The sequence below is a fragment of the Nasonia vitripennis genome, chromosome 2 (assembly GCF_009193385.2).
Source record: "Nasonia vitripennis strain AsymCx chromosome 2, Nvit_psr_1.1, whole genome shotgun sequence".
Taxonomy (NCBI): domain Eukaryota; kingdom Metazoa; phylum Arthropoda; class Insecta; order Hymenoptera; family Pteromalidae; genus Nasonia; species Nasonia vitripennis.
Window position 1 is genome coordinate 27,389,176 of NC_045758.1, and position 25,074 is coordinate 27,414,249.

The 25,074-nt window shown below is 41.0% G+C and overlaps 5 protein-coding genes across 11 annotated transcripts; 3 read left to right on the plus strand and 2 right to left on the minus strand.

Annotated features, from left to right (window-relative positions):
- Positions 1 to 43: 43 nt before the first annotated feature.
- On the plus strand, positions 44 to 1,841 carry LOC100117550 (60S acidic ribosomal protein P1). The gene is made up of 4 exons (XM_001602373.5): positions 44 to 297; positions 1,071 to 1,221; positions 1,456 to 1,557; positions 1,747 to 1,841. The coding sequence occupies exons 1-4, from the start codon at positions 226 to 228 to the stop codon at positions 1,758 to 1,760; spliced, it is 339 nt and encodes a 112-aa protein (XP_001602423.1). The 5' UTR covers positions 44 to 225; the 3' UTR covers positions 1,761 to 1,841.
- LOC100119745 (synaptotagmin alpha) lies at positions 1,559 to 16,973 on the minus strand. 2 transcript variants are annotated; one of them, XM_001603421.6, is made up of 7 exons: positions 16,619 to 16,973; positions 8,167 to 8,466; positions 7,062 to 7,261; positions 5,213 to 5,529; positions 3,482 to 3,602; positions 2,788 to 3,137; positions 1,559 to 2,675 (listed from the first exon to the last, which is right to left on the minus strand). In XM_001603421.6, the coding sequence occupies exons 2-7, from the start codon at positions 8,313 to 8,315 to the stop codon at positions 2,349 to 2,351; spliced, it is 1,464 nt and encodes a 487-aa protein (XP_001603471.2). In that variant the 5' UTR covers positions 8,316 to 8,466; positions 16,619 to 16,973; the 3' UTR covers positions 1,559 to 2,348. The 2 variants fall into 2 exon arrangements, with proteins under 2 accessions (XP_001603471.2, XP_032452364.1); XM_032596473.1 differs by lacking the exon at positions 16,619 to 16,973 and adding an exon at positions 11,568 to 11,808.
- A 2,940-nt stretch (positions 16,974 to 19,913) lies between these two features.
- Ndufs6 (NADH dehydrogenase (ubiquinone) Fe-S protein 6, 13kDa (NADH-coenzyme Q reductase)) lies at positions 19,914 to 20,756 on the plus strand. The gene is made up of 3 exons (NM_001172310.1): positions 19,914 to 20,051; positions 20,248 to 20,424; positions 20,547 to 20,756. The coding sequence occupies exons 1-3, from the start codon at positions 19,914 to 19,916 to the stop codon at positions 20,613 to 20,615; spliced, it is 384 nt and encodes a 127-aa protein (NP_001165781.1). The 3' UTR covers positions 20,616 to 20,756.
- A 53-nt stretch (positions 20,757 to 20,809) lies between these two features.
- Positions 20,810 to 21,958, minus strand: LOC100119685 (protein SYS1 homolog). Its single transcript, XM_003425170.4, has 2 exons — positions 21,817 to 21,958; positions 20,810 to 21,566 (listed from the first exon to the last, which is right to left on the minus strand). Exon 2 carries the CDS (start codon positions 21,461 to 21,463, stop codon positions 20,981 to 20,983), a length of 483 nt encoding a protein of 160 aa, XP_003425218.1. The 5' UTR covers positions 21,464 to 21,566; positions 21,817 to 21,958; the 3' UTR covers positions 20,810 to 20,980.
- On the plus strand, positions 21,825 to 24,724 carry LOC100119650 (uncharacterized protein). Of its 6 annotated transcripts, none has more exons than XM_016981500.3 (9): positions 21,825 to 22,011; positions 22,380 to 22,438; positions 22,525 to 22,766; positions 22,988 to 23,074; positions 23,167 to 23,324; positions 23,523 to 23,618; positions 23,701 to 23,836; positions 23,911 to 24,206; positions 24,273 to 24,722. In XM_016981500.3, exons 3-9 carry the CDS (start codon positions 22,699 to 22,701, stop codon positions 24,383 to 24,385), a joined length of 954 nt encoding a protein of 317 aa, XP_016836989.1. In that variant the 5' UTR covers positions 21,825 to 22,011; positions 22,380 to 22,438; positions 22,525 to 22,698; the 3' UTR covers positions 24,386 to 24,722. The 6 variants fall into 6 exon arrangements, with proteins under 6 accessions (XP_016836989.1, XP_008217601.1, XP_032452181.1 ...); XM_008219379.4 differs by having other exon boundaries at positions 21,832 to 22,011; positions 23,173 to 23,324; positions 24,273 to 24,724; XM_008219380.3 differs by having other exon boundaries at positions 21,916 to 22,011; positions 23,151 to 23,324; positions 24,273 to 24,724.
- Positions 24,725 to 25,074: the final 350 nt, after the last annotated feature.

Sequence of the window (25,074 nt, forward strand, 5' to 3'; positions counted from 1 at the left end):
AGGCAAGCAACTCGTTGCAACTCGCGCCCGCGGCCCGCGGGGAATGGGGATCACGTGGTATCCGGAACGCTCGCGCTCCTCTCTGCCTGAAACGTTCTTCCGGCTGTGCCCGTGTCACCGACTAGCCGCGTGCTTGTTCTCTCTTTGGAGCTAAGGCCGTATCGGCGACTTGCACGATTTTATAAATCCATCGAGCCGTGGTTTTAACAAAATAATAAACCCAAGATGTCGACCAAGGCTGAATTAGCTTGCGTTTACTCCGCACTCATCCTCGCTGATGATGATGTCGCCGTCACTGTGAGTATACTCTGGGTTTAAAATTTTACCCCTTTTGTTGCTTATACGTATGCGGCTTTCGATTGTTATAAACAAAATCGGTGTCAGGTTGAATGTGCCTTTCGCGTGGTAGCGTTTTGCGATTTGATTTTCCACTTTTTTGTATATTACTGTTATTTTTACTATTTGTTGAGGTTATGTTTACACGTTGCACTCTTGAACATGAACATCAAATCTACCGCTTGAAAACAAAAAACAAAAAAATTAAACGAATTGTTGGTTTTTTATACATTTTAAAAAATTTCGATTATAAATATGTATGCGTAAAAAGAGGTCATTTTTATATCTATTGTATGGCGAAACTACTTGATATTTATACTGTTATTTCGTTCCACTTAATATATAGTTTTAATTGCTTGCCAAATCGTTTTATTTGTGATTAGCGTTTAATTTGCGTTCAACGTGACCGCGTGCAAAAAAACGTGTTCATATTTTAAGTTGGTGATTTCAATATGGAGTTAATGCATTTAAATACAGTGTTTAATTAAATACTCTTTTTGAAAAACTTTTTTTCTAAATATTCCTCACTTTCATCCACCGAGCTAGTGTTTCCCTTACTAGTACGGTCAGCATTCGAGGAGAAAATAAGATTAAGAGCAGCCTGCTAGGTTGAATACTTTTATTCAAGCCGAGGCTTTTTTAATGACAATGTATTGATGAAAAAACTTGAATAGATGTTAAAGCGAATTGAACGAATTTCAAGAAAAAAAACTAATTTATTGTGTGTTTTACAGGGTGAGAAAATCCAGACCATCCTCAAGGCTGCGTCTGTAGACATCGAGCCTTACTGGCCAGGTCTTTTCGCCAAGGCTCTGGAGGGCATCAATGTCAAGGACCTGATCACCAAGATCGGATCCGGAGTTGGATCTGCCCCTGCTGGTGGTGGTAAGAAATTTCATGAAGTTTTCTGTTATTCGTATCTTGCATCACAAATTAGACTTTCAAGTGTTAGTATGTGCGGAAATGAGGATATAGCAATGTTAAGAAAAATATTTCAGGCTAAATTACCTGTTTTGTAGCCGGGGTTTTTTTTATCAACACACTAAAATCTTAATGAATTTCATATTATTTTGAACAATGTTCAGAAATACAGAATAATCCATGCTTTTATTTTTATAGCCCCAGCTGCTGCTGCTGGTGCTGCTGCTGAGGCTCCAGCTGCCAAGGAGGAGAAGAAGAAGGAAGAGCCAGAGGAGGAATCTGACGATGACATGGGCTTCGGTAAGTTAAAACAGCATTTTATTTCAATTTTTATAATAATCCAGCATCCAATGATTATTAAGCATGTATTAGCTACTGAAATAAATACATGAAGAGCAATTTCCAAATGAGACTATATAAAAATATACTATGTGACTGCACAGATGGGAGCTAACTTGTTAATAAAAACTATTTACTTTTCTGTTACAGGTCTGTTTGACTAAACCAATGCTCGTGGGTCCACTTTTTTTGTACAGTTCTATTGTACATTAAAAAAACAATAAAAAAAAAAACTGAAAAACCTACATACTCGTTTTATCTTCTCTAATTTTTTAAATCCTCTAAATTACGAGTAAAAACACAAATCGGTCCCCGCGATTGCCAATAGTCGGAGCCGTTCTACAGATATTTGTACTCATCTAAACTCTAGAATTACATTGATACAAGCAATTAAATCTTTCGCCTCCAAAAAAATATCTTCTTTCCACATACAATATAATTTTTACTCTTTTTTGTATTATATTTAATTTTTGGTTTCTTCGTTATCATCAAAATCGACACTTGTTGCTTTGTTTTGTTTCATTTTTTTTTTCAATTTTCGTTAATTCTCCCGTCTTCACCCGGAGAACGATCCTCTCGCGGCGAGGGTTATCTCTCAAAATAAAAATCTCTACTCCAAGAACAGTGAAAAAACATTTCCTCCAACGACACAACGGTACTACCAGCATTCAGCTCCACGTGACAATCAAAGCAATCGAATCGTTCTCTCCCCGCAAGAGATTCAATCCCCGAGTTACATCGAAACCAACGGCTTAGGACGACTTGGACAACTGGTGTTGCAGTTCCGGCTGACCGTCGTGAGCGAGTTTCTCAGGCTCGGACAGCGGCAGCCACTGGGCCGAGGCGCCAGCACCTGCGAGGACTCGATGGAAGAGCTCGCGCTGACGTAGTTCCGAGACTTCGCAGCGAGCCAACAGCTCGCCGTTCGCCCGGAAGATTGAGAAATCCAGAATGCACTCGGCCAACACGTCAGGGGTCAGGTCGAAGTTGAGACTCTCGCTCCAGACCGGGCTCGTGCCCTCGCGACGGATACTTGTCTTTTTTTTCTTCAAGCTTTTGTCCTCCCGGACTATGTTGACCTGAAAGGTAAACAATATTTTCAATCCATTTAATTCAAACTTGTTCGATGTGCGTCGATCGATAACTATAACTCAAAGCGCCAAGTTCAAACAAACGCGCTTGTGTAAATACCTGAACATATGGTTCAAAAGTAGCGGTGCCAGTCTCGTCATTGATCGGAAGATTCCTGGCCCTGATGACGATAACGGTGAGCCTCTCGGCGGTCGGCTGATAGGACAGCGACACCATGAGCTCACCGAGAGGCGGAGCTCGGAACCTGCCCTCGGCGCCGTAGCGCATCACCGACTTGGTCAGGGTTTTGGGCTCGAGGCCCAGGTCGGTTACCGTCGACAACGGAATCTGCACGTAACCCAGTCCCCGGTGCTTCGACGAGGCGTCGAAGTCGTACAGCAACACCTCGAGCGTGCGCTCCGCCAGCTGACAGTTCGGGGCCACTTGGAAGACGAAGTCTTCATCGAACTCTGCGTATAGATAAAATTTGTTTTTAAACGTTTTAAATATCAGGTGACTTTGCGGATAAGATCTCACCCAATTAATAGCTACATAGGGGCGAACCGACATTCGAATTAGAAAAAAATAGCGTCACTCGGGTGAACACTTTTCTCATTCACAATTTATAAAAAAAGAAAAATCAATCGCGCACGTGTCCATCGGTACGTCGAGGCGTAAGTCTCCTCAACTTTTCACCCCTTGAGCTCGTCCGCAAATACCATATCAGCACTCTTTATTTATCCAATATAACTCTCGCACACAAAAGCAATATCCAGCGAGAAAAGTCCCTCATCCGATTGAAAACAGAGCTTACCTGGATTTAAAGTTTTCTTGTGTATTCTCGTCTGCTTGACTGTGCTCCGGTCGGGCAGCAAACGTATCTTCGCGTACGGATCGGCGGTCTCGCTGAGATCGCGTGCGCGAAGGTCGCGCGCCTGGAAATTAATAAAAAATATTGTACGTTGCTTTCATATCCACATGCTTGTTTCAGCGAAATCGATGTTTAAATGTAGACCCGCACACGTCTGCTCGATAAATAGACGTGTACGTGTACGTGGGTATGAATAATCCGGCATATATACATACTTATCCTCTGTATGAGTCGAACATGTGTATTTTACGCTCGCTTATTCGATCGATCGAAAAGTGCTCTAAAAGCTTTCACAATGCATCGAAATATTCATTGCGACTTGAATTTTCCCGCGCGCGATACTGAAAAAAGTTGCTTTGCTCGCACTGCTTCTCGGAATAATAAAAGCGAATCGCTGGAGAAATATACGAGCTCTGAAATTTAACGCCCTGGAGATATCTGACGGATTTCGCGCTGTAAGCTATATATTTCCGTATACGCTGTAAATCTCGTTTCTGCGCGTATTTTTACGCGATCGACGTTTACGCGATATCGAGAAGCATTTTTCGTTATACGAGTTCGAACGCATACGTCCAATCGCTGTCTGTTCTCGACGTTTAAGCCAATAAGCGCTATAATTACATGACTTAGTCGCCCAACGTCGTGTGCAAATCAAACTCTGATCAAGGATAACCGAACTCGTGGGCGAGAGCCGCTAAAGCTTCCGCTCCGACGAACTTCTCCCACTCGCGCTGCAGTTACCGCGTTTTCAATGCAATCAATCGCCCTTACTTATGCAAAACTTTACCTCAAAAGGAAAACTTCTCCTCACTCTCGCGTGACTCTCCGAAGATAAAAGAAGTTCATCTTTTTAATGCTCCCTCGTGAAAAGCTCTCGTTTTATATAACCGCGTCGCGCGCTTTTCTCTCCAAGGAACAATCCGCCGTATACAGCCGAGGACGAACGAAAAAAAAAACGACGACGACGATGAAGCTACTTTATCCTCATTCTTCTCCGATCGTTTCGTTTTTTAATATAAGAGCGCGAGCAGAAGCTCTGCGTAAGTCAGGAAATATACTGGATATGAATTAATAAGGCGGCGCTCACACCTGAAAGACCTGTCGTCTTTGTGAAAATTGATTGTTATCATCGGAGAGTCGCTTTGTCCCGACTATATCTCGATCGTTTATCGAGTGGATTTATGCTGTACGCACACGGCTCTGCGAAACGGAAATGCAATCAAAGGGAAAAGCTTTTTTCGCCGCACACGCGTTTTTGAAACGTCGAGTCGCGCGGGAATTACGAAATGCATAGGTAGGTGTATTCGCTGAACGTATAGAGGTATAGTGGAAAACGTTTCGAAGCGCGAGAGTTATTCAAAGGTCAGATTCGAGCGCGCGTTTTTCACTTTGTTCTGGAATAGTTCTACGGCTATATGTATTGTGCCGACGTTCATTAAGCGCGTCCTTTCATTCATTACTCGCTCAAAGGCGACATTTGTTCGTTTAATTAAAAGAGCTTTTACCAAGCCTCCTCATCTCTGCGCGCTTGCCCGCTTTTATACAAGGTATTTCCCGATCTCATCCGCACGACGTAATACGACAATATTATTACGTCGAAAGTTCATCAATCCCGAATTTTCCCGCAGAATATAATAACAGATTAGCAGCAATCGGCCATGCGATAATACCAACCTCGACGAGCTTGACGTTGAGTATGCCGTCAGGCGCGTCGTAGGTGATGCTCATCTGCAGCTCGCCCCGGGTCTCGTTGGCCGAACGCGGGCAGGATATGTCGTCGCTATCGGTACTGGAGAGTCGAGCATGCGCCGAGACGCTGCAGCTCGACTCGGAGCCGTTGCTCGTGCAGCTGGTCAAGGGCAAGCTCCTCAGGATGACCATACGCTCGTCGCTCGCCACCAGGGCTCCGCCGCCGGGTAGTGGTGGGGCCAGTGGACTCATCGATGTTCCCGCTGCCTCGTCGCAGCTGCATTCTGAGAGGTGGCGGCCCACTGTAATTTTTTTTTTTTTTTTTTTTTATTAAGGTGTAACGAGATAGTACATTTAGTAGAGGAAGGATTCTGTGCCAATTTGTTTGACGGGCTATACACTGTTAGTTCATTTTGTGAGGCAAAATGCGCTCAAAGGTGTAGCTTTTTTTCGAATCAGATTTCTATGGCTCTCCAGAGGACTGATGGAGTACGTCGTCGGGATACAAAAGAATTTTTTTTTTTTTCATTCACATAACGAAAAGCTACTTTACATATCTCGTCAATTTGATAAAATATGTTGAAATTGCCTCTCGTTATGATGGAACAAGCCATTCTTGCTTTTTCCATAAGCAAACCCGCTGTTGCGGTAATTAAAAGTACATAATACACCCCCATGCTTTCTTCGGTTATATCAGGTCGTTTTATTCCATACAGTTCGAGCGAACTTTATCATCATCGCGATACGGGCTTTTTGTCGGAGGTGATTTTTCAATTTTCATTACGACTGCTGGTGGTCGATACGGCGAGTAAACTACTCGTCCGTTAAATATTCATAGCAGAGAATATATTCTGCTTTCACTTACTTACCCGCCTGCGGTTATGTACATAAAAAATACAGCCGCGGTAAGCCAATTAATTAAAAATTCCTTCTAGAAGATTAACTTCCAGCGCGAATTCCATATAACCTTTTCATCGATAAAAAAAAAATGGTCACTTCCCTCTTCCACGCATACGCAAAACAAACAATCCCTACCGGCACGTGTAAACCCACCGACGCGAGATAAAATCGCGCGCTTATATCGCGTTTAAAAAGCTTTTTCAGCCGAAAATAGCCTTTACCCGCGTCTATATACCTATATACAGTATACGCGATAGACACACCCTCTCGGCTGCATGACGCAGCGGGCGCAAAGTTTATAAAAAATTCTCGAAAACTAATGCCGAAAGGTCCTCTGTCCCTCCTATATAGAGCTCTGATTGAAAAACAAATGCGCGATCGATCGAGCGGGGGGAAAACCCTATGGACTGCGCCCGCGTCCACGCTTGAGTCAAGTTTTAACGAGCTTTTCGCAGTCGCAAGAGGAAATTTGTTATTTCGCTTCTTCTCATTCGAAGGACGAGTTTACTCATTGAAAATTTGAATGTTCCATCGCCCCCGCGCTTAACCCCTTTACGTGACTGGCTTGCGTTATTGCGTTTTTGCACTTGCCGGCTGCTTTTACATATTCGATATGCTGAATATTCAGCGGAGTGTGGAAAATGCAAAATGAGCCCTTTCCCGAGAGAAAAAGCGACCGTGCTTATACATACCTCGAAATGATTATCCACCTGCATTCTAACACTTTCGGTGTACGTATAAAGGCTGCGCATCAGCTCTCTCTCTCTCTCTCTCTCGTTATACAGCCTCTAACCATCCCCCCTCTGGTCACAATAGCCCCGCGCATCTGCACCCACGCATTAGCTCTCCTCCCCGCATTCAGGTCAGACTCGAACGATTATCTTCGGCGCACGTGCGGCTCGCTCACACACATACTCATAGACACAGCACATACCGTCTCGAGTCTCCTTGACGCGGTTATTGAAAATTCCTTCGCGCGGCTGCTGCCACTCGTCCTCCGTCTTGATACTGGCTGCTCCGGAACTCGCCTGTTTGCCCAAGATGCCGAGGGTGGGATGAAGACTCGCCAGCGCGTGCTCCTCCCTCGACGACTTTTCCGCCTCCTCCGCTCGGTCCAGAAGGTCCTTCTCGAACCTGCGGAACACGAACGTCGAACTCGATGTGTATACAAGTTTGCCAGAGAGAGAGAGAGAGACGAAGAGATTTTTCTTTTTCTTTTCGTTCCATATCGCGCGCGAGGATGTATAAACTCTCCGCGATGATGTATACGGGGGCTATCGGGAATATATAGGTATAAGCTAGAGTGCGTGGGAATTTCAAAGGATCTGAATTTCGATGATATCGACAGAGAGAGAGAGAGAGAGAGAGAGAGAGAGAGAGAGAGAGAGAGAGAGAGAGAGAGAGAGAGAGAGAGAGAGAGAGAGAGAGGATTATTGATAAAAAGGGGCGATATTGTGCGTTGGGTTATTTATGAGCCAACGGCTCGGCGTTGACGTCGAAGGCGGGTTGTGTTGTATAGGAAGTGCCGATAATCGATTTTCAAGGTCGTCGCGAGGGTATAACACTCCATACAGTTCTGGGAGAAATTTAGAGTGAGGCTATTTGAATTTTTCATTTATGCGGAATAGATATGATAGGCGCGTGTGTATGCGCAGGATATTACTTGGAAAGGGTATAAGGTCGGGAGTGTGTCTATTGTTCGAGTTATCGCATTCGACCCCGTTTTTTCTAGCTGCGACGATGCAGTTCAAGTTTAGAAAACGTGACGCGATATACTGAGGCCTCTACAGGCATATGTATATATGTATAATACACGAACTCAATGGAGCCTGGGACGAATCGAATGCGATTTCGAGGTCTGAAGCTGCACAGTGCGAGAACATTGATTTCCACGCTACGAGTCAAGGTCAAAATATGAGCTGCATCATCCACTGTATTATATGAAATTCCATGTGTCTATGCTGTACACAATTTACGCTACGTAAAATTTCAACAAATTATGATATTACAAAATTTAACAATAATATCTAAAAACTCACCAATTGAGCGGCACACGTCTGCGTCTGGCGCAAAGCGCGTAGACGACAACGGCCGACACAGCGCCGGCAGTTGCGCCAATGGCTCCGAGGATGGCGACGATTTCCGGCCCGTGTGGGTCCATCGCGTCTCCTCCGCTTCCGATTCCCATATATGCGAGATATCCCTGCGGCGGGTGACTACTGCGCACAACAGTCCGACTCCTCGACAGCTACCGACGTAATCCAAGGGCTCGAGCTCGTCGGGGCTACGGCTGCAGCTGATGCCTCGGACGAGTTACCCATTGTGGGCGAGAGATAGAGCTGTCGGTTTGGAAAAAGATCGAGTTGGGTTAGACACTGATGATGATGATGATGATGATGATGCGACGTTGTAAGGCGGTAATACGTTTTTCTTTGGAATTGCTTAGTGACGTAGTATAGCTTTTTATTGAATAAGATTATCGCGATTGGGTTATACTACTGAAGTTGTAGTCATTATTTTCTTTCTCGGTAGTGTAGTTTGATGAAAATGTTGTTCCACGAAATTCGAAAGTTAAAATTTCAACGAGAAATTCTCCGGATGCTCTAATTGTAGGCAGAAATATACATGCGAATATCGTGTTTCTCAAAACCTTCTCTCAGAAATTCCATATCAAATGGAAAAATTAAATAATCCTTACAAAATGCAATTTTTCAAATGCGTTTTATCATCGCTTTAAAACCATTTATGAATTACCTAATAACTTATATACTTTGAATATATTCGATAAAAAGGTCAGACGCAAAAACATAGAAAGTACACAAAAGAAACTACGACGTTTCAAAATGCAACGAGCGTATATAACTCTCGCCCCCATTAAAAATCGCTAACCGTAAAGTCCGACTTCCCTATCGTAAATACGGCACGTAACGTTCGCGACGTAACGCAGCCATTAACACAGCAATTGTAGCGAAAGTATAAAGCTCACTCGATTGGAATATCTGAAACGAGCCGGAGCTATATATGTATACCACACCGTGTATATAACCAGCAGTAGCGCAATAATAATGTTCAATTCATTCAGTTGTAGTAACACGTTCTAAAATTAGAGCGAACTCCGCATCGAGGCGCGTAATTTGGCCGAATTGAAAAGAGCTATGGAAATAATGACGCTCCATTTACGCTATAGCCCGCATTCAACGAAATGTACGGGCTTTTATATGATTGTAACATCGATTTTTCTTCCGAATATTATACTACACTGGTATGCGAGCCATACGAGGTAATTTTGTATCTTTATTTATATGCACTGCAGAGTTTATGATAATAGGCAGGAGAGCTCGTTTATATTTTATACCCAATATAATAGTACATAACAAACACGTCGCAGCGTCGGATAAGTATTACCGTGAACTTTCAATTAGAAATAAAACCTTCTCTCTATAGCGAGTGTAATCCTTTCCGCAGTTTCGAACTTCAAACATCGAGATTCCCTACGTGACGTCTCTCGACTGATGCTTATATTCTCTCGCTTGAGAGTTTCCTTTGAAAGTTTAATCTAGAAACGAAAGAGTCAAGACAAGACACGGATCGACTATTCAAACTCTCAAACTTTTGACCCGCATAACGACGAGAAGCAAAGGATTATTGTACTCCCTGCAGTGCAAATTCTCAACATTATAATGAAAAGACACAGCCTCCCGCGGAGTTGTCCAATTATAATTTTCAATTGTACTCGACATTCACTTATACGTACAAAAAATAAAAATTAATAAAAGCTTCGTATCCATAAAATCCATCACGATCATCCCCAAGTTACACACAACGTATAACGAATCCATCGATACAGCTTCCACATCGGAGGCGAGTATTATACCTATATACACAGCTGTTTACGCGGCGGATAAAGCTCGCGAGAAGAGCGGAATTTCGCGAGGCAGGAACTAGTCGAGGACACGGGATCGCATTTACCGCAGCTGCACGCGATGGAAAATAAAGGAGGAAAGGCGAAAGCGAAGGGAAAAAGAAAGAACCCCTGCACGTTCCGGGCTATAGTACTGTACAGAATAAACGTCACACATCTCCGCAACGAATCGATACTCCGAGAGAAAGAGAGATGGATTCTCGCGCGAGTAATCGGCTGATGTATAAATCAGGCTTTCGCTCTTCTCTTGAAGTGTATTAGGCGACGAGGCTTTGAGAATTCTCGGTTCTCGCCTCTCTCTCTCTCTCTCTCTCTCTCTCTCTCTCTCTCTCTCTCTCTCGAGAAAGAGTGAATTATTTCAGCTGCGTATGGAAATCGGGGGTTTCACGCGTGTAAATTTCGTTATTAGTTTATCAACGGATGGTTGTTTTCGCTTCGGGCTCTCGCGTTTGAATTAGGGGTGAAGATATGTTGTTTTTTTTTTCGTGAAATTCAATCCACTTTGCGCTGTCGTAAAGTCACCGCCAAAAAGCTCGTACATAAGTGGCTTCGTCCACCCGCGAATTTTATTATACCGACAATTTCGAAGCGCATTATCGCTTGTTATAGTTTTTACAGAACAGAAAAAGCTCCGAGCGAGTTAAGGAGCTTGAAAGGTGCTTCAAGACTTTATTGACAATCCATATTCTCGAAGTAGACGCTGCTTGGTTTTTCCCCGGTTATTTATATAAGCTCGTCGAGGGCTGGGATTAGATGAGAAAAATATATACTCCTCCGAGAAATTATCTACTCAATTTAACGAATAAATTGATCAATTTCCGATATAGGATATCGTAGTGTCTTATGAAAGATTTTCTATATACATAACGGGAGAGATCGATAAGTGTGTATACAAATTAAATTGAAGTCGTTGATGTGTACAACGGAGAGAGTAATTGATACGCATCATACCGTACATTTAATTCGATGGACTATATCAATTAATAAGGATGCTATGTATAGCATATCGGAACTAATTAAAGTGCAAATTTATTCTGGTGCACACGTGATACGCTGTTTACGAAATTAAATCGTGTATTCGACAGGTGAGAGGAACGAACAACGTCATGACATTAGAGTTGATTAATTGTCATATTTCAAAAGTATATTGAAAATTATTCCAACTTCGATAGCTAGCGAACGAGTTTCCCTTACACACACGCGCACACAATATTATGTACTATACTCGCGAGCGTTGTTGCGAAATGCAACTAATCTCATATGCAGCGTTAATCCAAAACACAATATTATTTCAGCCCAAACACATCTGCTTTCGTTTCGTCGAGTACATAATCTCGACTCCACGGGGGATAACGCAGCACACCGTATATATTTACGTCAACGCTTACAAAACTGTCGCGCACACGCTGCAGTGGCGCATACAGCTCTCAAGCTTATTCACATTATTTATTCACGGTAAACAGCTGCGTTATCCTATATACATACTTTATTTGTAAAAGACAACCAAAAGCCTTATACCTTCAAAGCCGGCGACGATCCCAAGTCGAACAAGAAGAAAAAAAACCAAAGCTCAAACGCGTATGTATAATCGAGAGCTCGAGCGTCGACTAACTGAGCCTCTCTCGTGAAGAAAAATCGATCCTTCCGGGCACCATGCGCCGCTTTAACGCTACGCGAAACACGACGTCGATTACACACACCAAATCCCCAGCACAATGAGCCATCCGCGCGCTAACTCGTTGCTCTCTCCCATTAGCGCTGCAGCTGTGTACAAGAGAAAGAAGTTGATTAAGAAAGCAACGGCCTCCTCCTGAAGTCCGTCAAGTCAGGTATACAGATATACTCACTCACACACACACGCGCGCGCGCGCGCGGGGACAGCCGAGACAGATAGCAAAGACGCCCACGCGCTCGATTGGAAATCTAGAGTTGCGCAAAGGCGTCGCCGCGAGGGAGTACTTATAATGAAGGCAAAACTAATCGGCTGCTGCCACGTGCGCTGCACTACTCGGTCGAACGCGAATTTCAGCATGGTAGCTGTTATTGAGAGAAGAAAAGTTTAATTTGCGAAGAGTGCGCTTTGTTCGAGTAGATGGAAATTGGGGTCGTGTTGGAAATTGTTTAACGGCTTAGTGTAGGTTGAGCCGAGGTGTCGAGGAGCTGCTGAGAGGAGAGATCGGTTACGCGGACGTCGTGTTTTATACTCCTATTGCAATTTAAACGTGGAGTGTTTTTTTATCTTTTTTTTTTGAAGGAGAAAACTCGATCTCGTGAAACAAGCTTAGGAAAAGGACCTCCGTTGAGGAAGCTTTATTTTTATACGAAATTGTTTTAAAAACATCTAACCGAGAATATATATTTGAAAAATTGTAAACCAAATTCACCAGACAATACAAATTACATACATCGCCCACAGTGAAAATTCAATTCGTCTCCGGGTATACATCACCGCACACTCTCGCGAGCGGTCAGCCGTAACAGCCGATAAAATAAAACAAAAGGCCCGACTTAATTGCCGACCGCAAAGGATCGCCTCGCCGAGCGCTTTTGTTTCCTCCTGGCGAGAAATAACACACGGTCGGAGGAAAATTGGCCGACGAGACGAGCTTTCGCGATCGGAAATCGAATCGATATTACATAGAGAGAGAGAGAGAGAGAGAGAGAGAGAGAGAGAGAGAGAGAGAGAGAGAGAGAGAGAGAGAGAGAGAGAGAGAGAGAAAAAAGAGCGAGAAAGTCGTTTGCTCCTTTCGGGCGAAGAAAGCATAACGTCTGACCGGATAGGGAGCGTTACTACTTGCCGAGTTTTATGGACTTTTTCGAGTCGTAAATCTCGATGCTTTGGCGGCAGATTCGAATTTATGACTGTGTTTTGGATCAGAGGAAACTTTTTTCTGGGCTGAGAGATCAAAGAAAAAGCGAAAAATCGCTTGGTGTGCGCGGAACGTGTTCTCGGCAGTGAACTTCAGCGGCTTGGAAAATTCATTTTAGACGCCAGAGAGCTGCGAGAGGAAAGTTAATTAAAAAAAAGACACGCGGGCTTTGAGAGAGAATTGATATATAAAAGAGGCGTTGTTGTCGTATACTGGAGTTTTGCTGGAAAATTGCCGGACACTGATGAGATTTCGATTTGTTCATGTATTGTTGTTTATGGATATTAGCGTCGGGTTCGAATGATTGTTGATGCGTTCTACTGTACGTGTGCAGAGGAAACGAAGCTTCAGTTTATGTCCATGAATATTCAAGCTTTGTTATTTTACAAGAGTGATTGTTTGTTTTTCGTTTTTACGATCGTTTGATCGATCGCTATTCTTTTTTGAGCACTTGGGTTACACGCATTGTAGAATATTTATTGTAGAAGAGATTGACGTGTTGAAATTCGTTTTTTTTTTATTTTTGGGGTGATGTGAAAAACAGGCGATAACCGACCCTTTGATGTTCTATACTAGATACTTAATTAAATTATCAAAAACAGACTTCACGTCGACATTTAGGTCTTTAATTTGGCTCGAACGACGGGAAATGTTCCCTTGGCCCGGAAAAACAAAGGCCGTATTTCAATGATTTTCCCCCATAAGTCCTTTTAATTGAAATACCGACCATCAATACATTCTGTCCATTCGTGTGTAGAGCAAAATTTATATCAGGATTAACTTGACCTACAGGGGGAAAAACCGTAAAATATAGCTTTTGCGCAGTTTTGGGTCAAGGATGTTTGAAACGAAATTACAAGTGCTTTTTCTTGAAGTTCAACTTATTATAATTTTGGATGTATGAAAAAATAAGTTAATTCTTTCTAAACTATTATACTGTTAAGTATTTGAATGATTATAAATCCAAAAGATAAAATATCACTTCTCAAAAACTAATCAGGAGCTTCTTATCCCATCAATCAAAAGCCGCACATATACCGTTGCATATATAGAAAACCTGCGACGCACACATTATAATCGCAACACACATGCATTAGCAGAAACTTCAGCCATAAATTTCAACTTTTCGCGAGATATAACTATACTGCCCTCGAAAGCTTTGCACAGAAACATAATTTTCGTCAAAGCTGCAACTCTACTTTATCAAGTATAACGTCGTTGATTATACCGCGACGATAGTGCTTTGAAATTCACCATATAAAAACTCTACCTACACGTATACCTCGTGTTAATGAAATTATAGCAAAGTTTGAAATTCACAAAACAAGCTTAATCAAGCCGTCGCCAAGAAAAAAAAACCAACCTTGTCACCGGGACAAATCATCACATCGTATACACCATCAGGGCATTATCACGTACAAAAAACAAGCAGCGCAAAAAAGCACACGCGTATACTATGCGCGCAGCATCGTCCCACGCGAGAAAAATCACTGATCCTCGCTGCGACGGTGGTCCAATTACGCTGGCCCCAGAGCTCGTAAATTTCTCTAATGTCCCAACTTTGTATCCCGCGGGACAGCGGCAATGAGCTGACAGAGAAGCTATATACACGAGAGTCTCCGTCATTTCGGCCTAATGTGCGCTCTGGAATTTTAGCGTCGCGGCTCTCGAGATTTCAGCGCTAATTGTTCGGGATCGACGCATCGGCTATCAAGATTATTATTATATTGTTTCAATTTTAATGCACGAGTAGATATAAGAAGCGCATTATTCTCCAAAAGTTCTCCGGCTGAAGTGAATATTAATTACGCGAAGCTTCTCGCGCTAAATCATCGTTTCCTGGAAGTTCGAGTACAGAAGCGAAATAGGATATCTTCTACGCGAAATATTTTTCGCCAGAATAATCCTTGACCGTCAGCTTCCAGAGAGATTAATCGTATTATAGGCGTCTCGCATATATTCGTCCGTCATCCTTCGTCTCGGACAGCCGTGTGATGATAAAATATGATTTATACAAGATATGACTTTGCCTTTCGATTGTGCCTCGGAATAGCGCGTATACATTTATAATACAAGCCGGGCAAGTGTAATGGAACGTGGAAAATATGGAAAAGATAAGTGAACATCTGCACGGAGAGATGAATTAAAATTCATGAATATATACAGTTCCAGAAGGACAATTAAACGTCCGCGAATCCATTATTCAACATCGCTCGACTGGCTCGACTCGATCTACTAAGGTATAATATATCCTTATCTCTGGTTATTACGCCCTCGGTGTGTATATTACAATACGTGCTATCGCGACTAGCATAACAATGCAACTCTGCAGCGACATCAGCGTCACGTATTATATTTAAAATCGAATTATATAATCCAAACAATCGAAAATCAGAGATTACCACAGTCCACGAAACTTCTCTAATCCCCGCACGTGATCAAGCATTGAAATAAAGTTCGGCAAATAGTTATCCGCGACGAATGACACTGTATACGCGCCGGGCATTAGTGGAAAGGTCCTTGAAATCGTATTACGTACCCACATCACACCGCCGCATTTCTACAGGATAAAAGAAAATAGGGAATCAGCTCCGCATCCACCCACAGACGCGAATATGCAAACATCCCCGCCGCCGCGTGCCTAATCCGATCTCGCGGAGCCTTATCAAACCACCGCGTGTTATATATATATATAGGTATATCCAGGGTAAACATTCGCTCGACCGCAATTTTTCCCGCGGATCATCTCCCTCTGATTAAAACGTTAATCTCGCACTTGGTATGAAAAAATTGGTATTCCAGAAAGCCCTCGACGGGACAACTTTCTCTTGCACGTATATACTGCACTCCGAAAAAAATCCCGGCGAAGCCTCTGCGCAAGCGCCCTTCCGGACACTACTCCAAGACGTCGTTCTTCGGCTTTCTCCTCTCGGCCCTGCGTGTGTCTGTGTGTATACGTATAGATATATATAGGTGAATTTCGTCGTCGAATTCACTGCGCAGCCTCCCGAAAAAGCTCTCGGGAATGTGCATATACGTAACTCCTAATGACGCAAAACGACGAGTGGGCAGCTGTGCAGCGGAGAACGATGTATAATTGTCGTCGCGTCTCTCTATCGCCATATGGAAAGCCGATGCAGCGTTTGCATAACGCTACTGTGCGTATACGTGCAGATATAGAGGGATTTATCTGATGAGACGAGGATTACGTGTTTACTAGGACGTATATAGGTATTACGGATGAGGGAATATTGTTTTTGTTGTTGATTCGCGGCTTATTAAGAAAAGGGATGAATTTTTAGAGGGACACTTGTTGCAGTCTCGACGACAAGAGAGTACACGGAGCATTAGCAAAATTCAAAATAAAAAACTGCGCGAAAATCCTCCAAATAAGCCAGAACACATAATTAACTCGAGATACGGGCCAAAATGAAATTACACCGCCCCAACATCCCATTTAATATCCGGAATCGAAGCCCCCCCCCCCCACCCCACCCCCGCCCCCATCAATCATCCCGATCACCCCATCGTCTCAGCCTTTTTTCTCGAAAAGCAACTCATCCCCTCCCATACATACACACGCATCCGCGTCAGCGCATCAAAAATCCCGACTAAAAAACCACAAGGTACACATACGTACAGCTAGTATATAACAGAGCAAAAAAAAAAAAAAAAATAAAAGAAAACACACAAACCAACCTGCAAAACGCCAACGCAGCCTACCACGTCAACAGTTCGCCGACATGTATCGATTGAGCGGCGCCAGTCGTCGCGCCGAAATCTCACACGCCCCCGCTCGCAGGACGTCGATCCTGATGTATACGAGTATTATACCACTAACCTATTGATAAACTCGCAATGCGCGACGAGCCCCCGGAAAATTCAAAATTTTTTCTTATAAAATATCCCTCCAAAGTGTGTTGTAAAATTCAAGGAAGTGTACAGGCGACGAACACACACGAGAAAGAGAGGACAGGAAAAACCGCCGAGACAGAGTATGGAGTATATAATCGTGTCCAAACTCCTCTCGGTCTCAGGGCGCACTGGCAGAAGCGGTGGCGCCTCGACGCGCATCCTACCCTCCCTGAGCTGCGCAGAACAGCGCAGGCGTCAAGGTCGCCTCTCTTACTCTCTATACTCGCGGTCTATGTGTCATAGCTGCATATATATATATACAGTCGATTGTGCTCCACGCGCAGAGCTACTGCGCTACAGGTGGACGCCGAGATTGCGGCCCCTTTATGTTATGTCATGTCAATAAGATGGGGACTTGATAAGAATTTTCATATGATTTTTCATCGTGTGCGATGTCTTCAATGTTTTTCTTTTTCTTCTTTTTTTTTTTGAAAAATACACGTGCGAAGGGATAGCGTATGCAGATCGTAAGGGCGTTTTCCGATCGATGTGTGGGTCGACCGACACTACCAGCCCCCATTACGGGGGGAAGAGGCGGGTTTATCTGTGAGATTACACGCCTGTAATGGCTCGCCGAATTGGGCTTCGTTTCGTGAGAGAGATAGAGAAGGTGCGTATTTTTAGTTTGTTCGAAGCTTTCGCATCCTATTGTTGAAAATCTGACAAAGTATATAATTCCTGCTTGAGAAAAGTTCTCAAGAGTAAGTGGGTAAAAATGGTGTTAACATTTATCATTTCCACCACGAAGGAGCGCATGTTTAATTAAATTACGAAAACACTTTAATTGCACGCAGATGCAATTAAGAAATATATATTCAAGAAATTCGAGACAGGCGATTCAATTTTTCACTCTCCGCACTATAGCTAATAGCGAGTAATGGACTTGTATCTCAGACCATAAAAATGGGGCAGTGGCGTGTAATGGAATAAATTATAGAGCTTTTTATGTGTCATCCGAGAGAGATACTCTCTCCGCGCATGCGACGCAATTTCATGCTAACTTCATGCGCGAAGAATTAAAACAAAGCCGCGACTTTTTAATCTACCCTACATAGTAATACTTGTATCGCAGATGCGCAAAAATTTCCGAGCTTTCTCAAAGCTGCTCGGCGGAAATAATACGAAATATACAGACTATTGTTAAACTCGTCGCTGCAGAGCATCTCGAGATTCGTGCGCCACTCAATTCCAAGTTTGCGCGCCAGTATAGAGTGTATACGCACACCCGGGGGCATTACTTCTTCTTCTTCTTCTTCCTCTGCTTCGTCGGGATTCCTCCAGGTCGTCGCATTTCCGAGTCTCGTTTTATTTTTCTTTCCCATTAAAGTTGCATAACGTGTGCCGTGTGTCATATCCGTCAGAGTCGAAGCGGAAGTAAACGCGTATAATGGTGTTGTGCTTTAGAATTTCAAAATTGAATTTCGCTCTTCTGAGCTTTATTGACGCGAGGCTGCGGGTTATATAAAGTGAGAGTCATCAGGTGGACGAATATAAAAGGATGAATTTTTATGTAATGGTAATTGAAATGATAATTGCGAATATACGATCGTTGTTTGTTCTCGATATGGTTCATTTCATATTAATTCATGTTTATTAATTCATCATGTGGAAAATGCAGACAATATTTTGTTTCAAATCGCTAGCGTGAAAAAGTTGAAAAATAAGCTTACAAGACAAGCACAAAACAGCGGCATTTTCAAATACGCCGAGAGAAGTTTCATCACTCCCCGCGAGAAAAACGTGGAAAATCATACTGAATAAAAGCCTTTCAAAATCTAAATTCGTCGTTATTTCTACGAAAACGGATATAGTTTCTAAACTGGACATGAATAACGTTGCGACGAGTAACATGCGTCACTAATTTGCGCGTTATGATATACCTATACTATTATAACGTTGACGCGACAATTTCGCCAAAATCAAGCGATAGATTGCACATTCGAGGCTTCCGTGTGTGAGCCAAAATTAATTTGCGTAAATAGTCGAGCTGAAACGCGGAACGTTCGATGCGTTGCAACTGACAAATATCAACATTGCACGGGGGATTAGTCGTATATATATATATATATATAGAAAGTGCGCTGATACTCCTACGTACACAACATGTCGGGAGCTATATTTGTCGAAGCTCACGTTTTAAATAAATATCGTCTACGCTCGATCCTGGACTGTACGAGCAAATAAAGTTAATAAATCGTTTCTTATTTATAGGACATCCAAAAAGTGAAAAACCGACACCAACATCATTTATTAAAAGTATAATAATACCAGCGGTAATTTTTATAGAACAAACGAATTAAACCATACGCCCTCTGGAACGAAATTACTCGTTCTCCCTAGCGAGAGAACCCAGCGGAGCAAACGACAGTCGTATCATATGTATAGAGTTTGCATTGCGCATCATCTCCCTCGTACATAGCCTCCGTATAGCAATATATACGCACAACAAGTGGAAAAGGTACGAGTACAGCACAAGACACGGCCTTGGGGGGTCATGTACATATAGCACATTTCCAGAGGGAGAGCCTTGACAGTGACCCGTCGGGTCGTGCACACGCTTCGATTGTCTGCAGGATAGGATTAATTTGCCGCCGTATATACTGACTTGTATACGTATCTGCATCTGTGCATGCACATAGGCATGTATAGTTTTAAAAGGACGATGTGCATTATTATAATCGTATACATCCTTCGTATTCAAAAAACGAGGATTGCTGGAAAGGAGAGATAAGAGGGCGAATGACTGATTAGAGCCAAAATGGGATGAATATAAGCTGATCATTTCTTCTTTTACATTCTATTGAAAATTTAATTAAAACCGAGCAGTAAGTATTTATTAGTCAAATATGTGGTTAAATAATCAGCACAATAACGGCCAAATTTAAATTGAAAAAGTAAATAATCACTGTCTCTCTCTCTATACATATATATATATATATATATATATATATACACCCCGCAGTAAAAATCGCACTTTTCGAAAAGTCCACGCAGAGACCTCTGTTAGCAGGCACTTGGCATAAAATAATCATATGGATATAATCTAGCAGAAACCAGTCGGTAAAAACAGTGAGCAAACATGGCGAGTAAAAGTGTCGTCCGTTTGCTCCAAAATTCCAGTAAATTGAGATGTAGATCGATATCTCCGTCGTACGTCGTATCCTCGAGGTGCTACGCGTCGTGGGAACCCAAGGACCAGGAGACACACACTGGACAGGTCAGCTAAACGTTCACTCATCGATATTTTGATACTGTCGATTGGAGGTTACGTCAGTAGTCTTCCGAATTTCTTCTTTTTTTTCATTTGCGTTCTAATGACTTGCTTTCCTTATCGAATCTTTGTATATTTTCAACAATGCTTTGTTCAGGTAAAATCGTACAGCTAAAATTTATGATTTTGTTACGATCTGCAGAAATTTGATCCCAATGATCGTCGTCTGGCAAGATTTGTGAACAGACCAAAGGATGTGAATCCTAACTGGGGTATCAAGTTGATCGATGAGGTTCCTCCTGAACCAAAGAAGGCAAGGATCGTGGCATGCGATGGCGGTGGTGGTCCTCTAGGTCATCCCAAAATTTACATCAATTTGGTAAGAACTTGTGCCTGTGATAACGTAAAGAATATTTCTAATTGATTCCTCGAACTTGAATTTTTATTGGCTTTGCGTGTTGGTTCAGTTGAGTTAAATTTATGTTAATCTTGTTATTTCAGGATAAGCCAGGGAATCACGCCTGTACCTATTGTGGATTGAGATTCTATAAAGAAGATGACCATCATTAAAGAAATTGAAAGGAAGCCAGTAGTTAATTTAAAGCAAATTACTGTGTACTGTAATATAAAGAAGTTATAATTGTAATTTAAAAAGAAGTTATGGAAATGAAAAACTTGTTTACAAATAAATTTTAAGTTAAACAAACATAACAATATGCTGACAAATTGAAACCAACTCTGGTAAATATAAGTGAGACAACCTGTAGAAGAATATTACTTTTATTACAAAAGATTAAATTATTTATAAACTACACATAATTTATACTATCATACATTGGTTTGGAAAACAATTATAGAAAATTTATCATCTCATAAATATCTGAAGTAGGGTTAAATGATTCTTCGGGAAAGAGGCAGCATTCGTCTATAAACATTTACAAGGCTGTTTTTTGGCTATTCATACCAAGAGGAATCGCTTTGAGCTCAGTCTTCATACAGAGAAATTCACCACACACGCACATGATACTCGTAGTCACAATATTCAGACACCACCAGCTAAAGGTTGTGGGAAAACTTCCATTATAAAACCAACAACAAATAAGATGTATCAAATGAGCAGTGCACGCAAAATCCATGCATTGCTTTGTCCTTTGCACTAGATACCACAATGCCATGGCACCGATTACAGAATTCATTATAAAAATTGTTATGACTAAGTAGCCACCAAAATCACGCACATGGATTTCCTTGTATTGGAATGCATAATCCAAGGATTTGGTGGTTCCCAAAAATTCAGCGATTATCATTATCCACATACCCAAAGCAAAGTACATGACAGATTGCACTGCTATTATTTGGGATACTATAAGCATTGGGTCCCATGTTGTTTTTCTGAACTGCCCTGTTATTCCATTCATCTTGTATTATTTTTTATTTACAGTTCAGGTTTGAATCTCATTTCGATATAAACTAATGGACAATCATTGAGTTTCCTCTAATGCAAACTAAAATGTTATCTACCTGAAAGCAAATAAGTATATTTGATACAATTAAAAGAAACTGAGATTTGGTACAATATTAACCAGTGAAAATCATGAATTTCGTTATGCAAAAACGTAAATTCTTGCGTTTTTATTTCCATTACATATTATGGAAATGTCCTATCTATAATTTCATGATCAATTCTCAAAAATTATAGTGAACAATAACGAAAAAGCTTAAATTCTACGATTTTCAGCTGTTTCATCAAGCTCAAAATCACAAAACAAACCTTATTTGAAAAAACAGTCATCGTATAAAATCCTCGTAAACGAATGAACATAACCTCCAGATCAAAAATTCCAGTCTTCGTCTCCTCGACCTCACATCATATGGCTCGAACAAGATTGGCAACTTGTTTCCAGCTGCTGCTGCCCTGCCGTCGACGACATCAAAAATACTTTGATTCACAAGCGCATGACGAAGTGTGAGACTTTTTTAACGATATCCACTGTCATGTGTCATGTCTGTAGTCTGATGTCACACACCCACACACACACACACACACACACACACACACACACACGTATATATGCTAATTTTATAGTATTTGATATAGGTGGATAATTCAGCTGATTTCCGTTTACCAGCAATGGCGCAACATTCGCCAAAATTCTGCTCCGTTTTCAAAATTGGAGCAATAATGCGATGTATATATACGTAAACTATTGTTTACATTTTTCATATGATCAATTATCGTTCTATACATATATCAAATTTCAATGAAATACTTATACATTATATGTCAGTTAAAAAATCAATAAACATATATTCATCTGTCCAATTTTTAAATAGTATTATCACAGAGTGAAAGTCTTCAACTGGTCTTCAAGTTCAATTAAATATGCATATAGGTATATTGGCTCTGTCAAAACGCAAAAGCAACGAATTATTTTTGCCCTCCTTTTCCTTGATACTCTTGACAATCTGCCAACTTCAGTGGTCAGCTGCTGCGATTTGGCTGATACTTCGCACTTAGCGCACACGACAGTCTGCAATCTGCATTGAACCCGAGAGAGAGAACGACAGTTCGCGTATTGAACGCATACGGGAGTGATGCAATTTCGATTTACATGACATTCAGTTAATATAAGTGCTAATACGAGACGTCAAGATGCCGTTTTTCGAGTTTTTCCGAAACCTCTTTGGCAAGGGACCTGCCCAGGAGCCGCCCCAACACAGGTTAGCTTATAAAAGCGTTATTTTTTTACGAAAAGTAAAAGCTCTCTTTTTTCCGGCGAGTTCTAGAAGCTTGCACTAGTAGTTTTCAGATAATTATATCGCTTTTATTCGTTCTTTGGAGATAATGAGGGTTATCAATATAAATAGTCAGGAGCACTGAAATCTGTTGTTGAACTATGTGCAAGTAAATTTTGGTAATCTGTGCTTTATATTGGTTATAGGTTCGAGGAGGATCAAAGGTACAGAGATGGTTTTAGGAATCCAATTTGGCAGACTGACGACGATGAGGACGATATCAGTGATTTCAGGTACTTAACCACTGATTTATTGCTTTTTTATTCTGTATCAATGCAATGTTTATTGACGAATCCGGTTGTGATACAGTTTTTTGTTTGACTAGCAACAGGCACCCAGCGAATAGGTTTCAATTTAGAATATTCAGCGATCCTTTCGAGATGACTAGATTCTTTGAAACTCAAATGGATGACATGATGAGGAACTTTTTTGGTTTTGGAAATGGCTTTGGCAACGATACAAATATCTTCTTACCCTTTGGAAGTGAGTTGGTGATTTATGTATATTGTATGTTGCATTGGAAAACTAATTTGCAGTATTGTGCAATAAAGTATAAGCAGACTTTGCCACAAGTTAATTTAATACCTTAATAATTAATTTAAGACTTTAATATCTTATATGTCTGAGTCAAGATGTCATAGTAAAGGAGAAGATAAACTCATTATTGTTTGATTATTACAGATGAAAATGCACTTCCTATGCCAGGTGAAAATCCTGTTGGAAAAGGACCTAGAGATGAGGTACTAAAAGCTGAAGTGCCAGATTCAAAACTTGGTCGTAAGTTATTTATTTGTATGTTTTTCAGTGTTTATTATAAATTTTTTAAAGAAGTTATTAATCTATTGATTTGCTTATACAGTTGATGATTTTATAAGTGGATTGCCATTTTCCAATAGAAAGTTTGGTGGAAAGGGACCTGTTGATGAAGTGCTGAAACCTTCTTATGAAATGCCTGATTCAAATAGTAAAAAATTAGATTCTGATATAGATGGAAAGTAAGTAAGCAAAATATTTTCATGCATTGGTTATTTTTATTGAAAAATAATCAACATTTTGTTTTTTTCTTCAGAATTAAGTCTGATGAATTAGCAAAAATTTGGAAAGGACCATCAACATCCCAAGATGTAGAAAGTTTTACAACCACCCCACAGTTTTCCATACGTTCCTTTGGAAGTTCCGTTTCAACCCAAATTGTCAGAAGGCCTGATGGAAGTATGGAAGAACGTCGTACAGTTAGGGATAGTGATGGCAACGAAGAAATTAAAATCACAAGACAGATAGGTGATAAAATGCACACAATAATAACCAAAAGAGCAAAAGATGGATCTGAAGTAAAATCGGAGGATATAGTAAACATGGATGAAAGTAAGCATTAATTGTTAACATTTTTATAAAAATTTATATAAAATCTAAAAAAAAATTACCTTACAGATGAGCTTAGAGGATTTGATGAAAAATGGACAAGAATTCGAACTCCGCCTGAAGATAATCGGAGTGATGGTTTTCCCTGGCATAAATTTTTTGGACCAAACCCAAAGTTATAGCAATAAACTAAAAAATTCTTGCTTCACGAATAATTAATTATCAATTTATAAATATGTAAATATAAATTTTTAGTGTTTAATAATTTATGTATAAATATCTGGTTTACTTGAAAAGGAAACATTAAAAATACCGTTATGTAACGATAGATATCTTTATTGTTTGTTTTTTTTGTGTATAGTCTGTACACGTAAAATATATACACAATCCTAATAAAATCTCTTCTAAGCACGATCGAATCTCTCGTTTGCTTAGCTACGAAAAGGAGCGAGAATACACCGTTATTATTGTGTGGTTTATAACTGATCTTTCATGCAAATAAAAAGTCATAGAAAAATCGATTAGTGTTGTTTTTTTACATAAATAATCATCGAATAATTTAAAAATACACATATAATTGTTGAACAAGAGAACGAAACGATATAAATGTATTGCTTCAATCAACCTCTAGCTTGTTGCGTAGTTCGCAAGCGTTTAATAATAACGCTAATGGATCTGAAACTTATTTAACACGAGTCATAGTGCGATTAACTTCCTAAAAATTGTGTTGTGAGATTGGCTCAGTAGTCCTGGTTAAAAAATAGCATTGGGGAAACGAACATATTGATTAAATAAATATTTCCACATCCAGATATAAAAATAATTGCATGAATCGTTGCTTTAAAATATCTTGATAAGAGAGATAACATAT

Coding starts and splice junctions, on each gene's coding strand:
- Ndufs6 (NM_001172310.1), top strand. CDS start 19,914: ATGGCGAGTAAAAGTGTCGTCCGTTTGCTCCAAAATTCCAGTAAATTG. Junction 20,052..20,247: donor AGGAGACACACACTGGACAG/GTCAGCTAAACG, acceptor TACGATCTGCAG/AAATTTGATCCCAATGATCG. Junction 20,425..20,546: donor CCAAAATTTACATCAATTTG/GTAAGAACTTGT, acceptor TTGTTATTTCAG/GATAAGCCAGGGAATCACGC.
- LOC100117550 (XM_001602373.5), top strand. CDS start 226: ATGTCGACCAAGGCTGAATTAGCTTGCGTTTACTCCGCACTCATCCTC. Junction 298..1,070: donor ATGATGATGTCGCCGTCACT/GTGAGTATACTC, acceptor TGTGTTTTACAG/GGTGAGAAAATCCAGACCAT. Junction 1,222..1,455: donor ATCTGCCCCTGCTGGTGGTG/GTAAGAAATTTC, acceptor TTATTTTTATAG/CCCCAGCTGCTGCTGCTGGT.
- LOC100119745 (XM_001603421.6), bottom strand. CDS start 8,315: ATGGGAATCGGAAGCGGAGGAGACGCGATGGACCCACACGGGCCGGAA. Junction 7,262..8,166: donor AGACGTGTGCCGCTCAATTG/GTGAGTTTTTAG, acceptor CGTGTTCCGCAG/GTTCGAGAAGGACCTTCTGG. Junction 2,676..2,787: donor CTTTTGAACCATATGTTCAG/GTATTTACACAA, acceptor TTTACCTTTCAG/GTCAACATAGTCCGGGAGGA.
- LOC100119685 (XM_003425170.4), bottom strand. CDS start 21,463: ATGAATGGAATAACAGGGCAGTTCAGAAAAACAACATGGGACCCAATG.
- LOC100119650 (XM_016981500.3), top strand. CDS start 22,699: ATGCCGTTTTTCGAGTTTTTCCGAAACCTCTTTGGCAAGGGACCTGCC. Junction 23,325..23,522: donor TATCTTCTTACCCTTTGGAA/GTGAGTTGGTGA, acceptor TGATTATTACAG/ATGAAAATGCACTTCCTATG. Junction 24,207..24,272: donor TATAGTAAACATGGATGAAA/GTAAGCATTAAT, acceptor ATTACCTTACAG/ATGAGCTTAGAGGATTTGAT.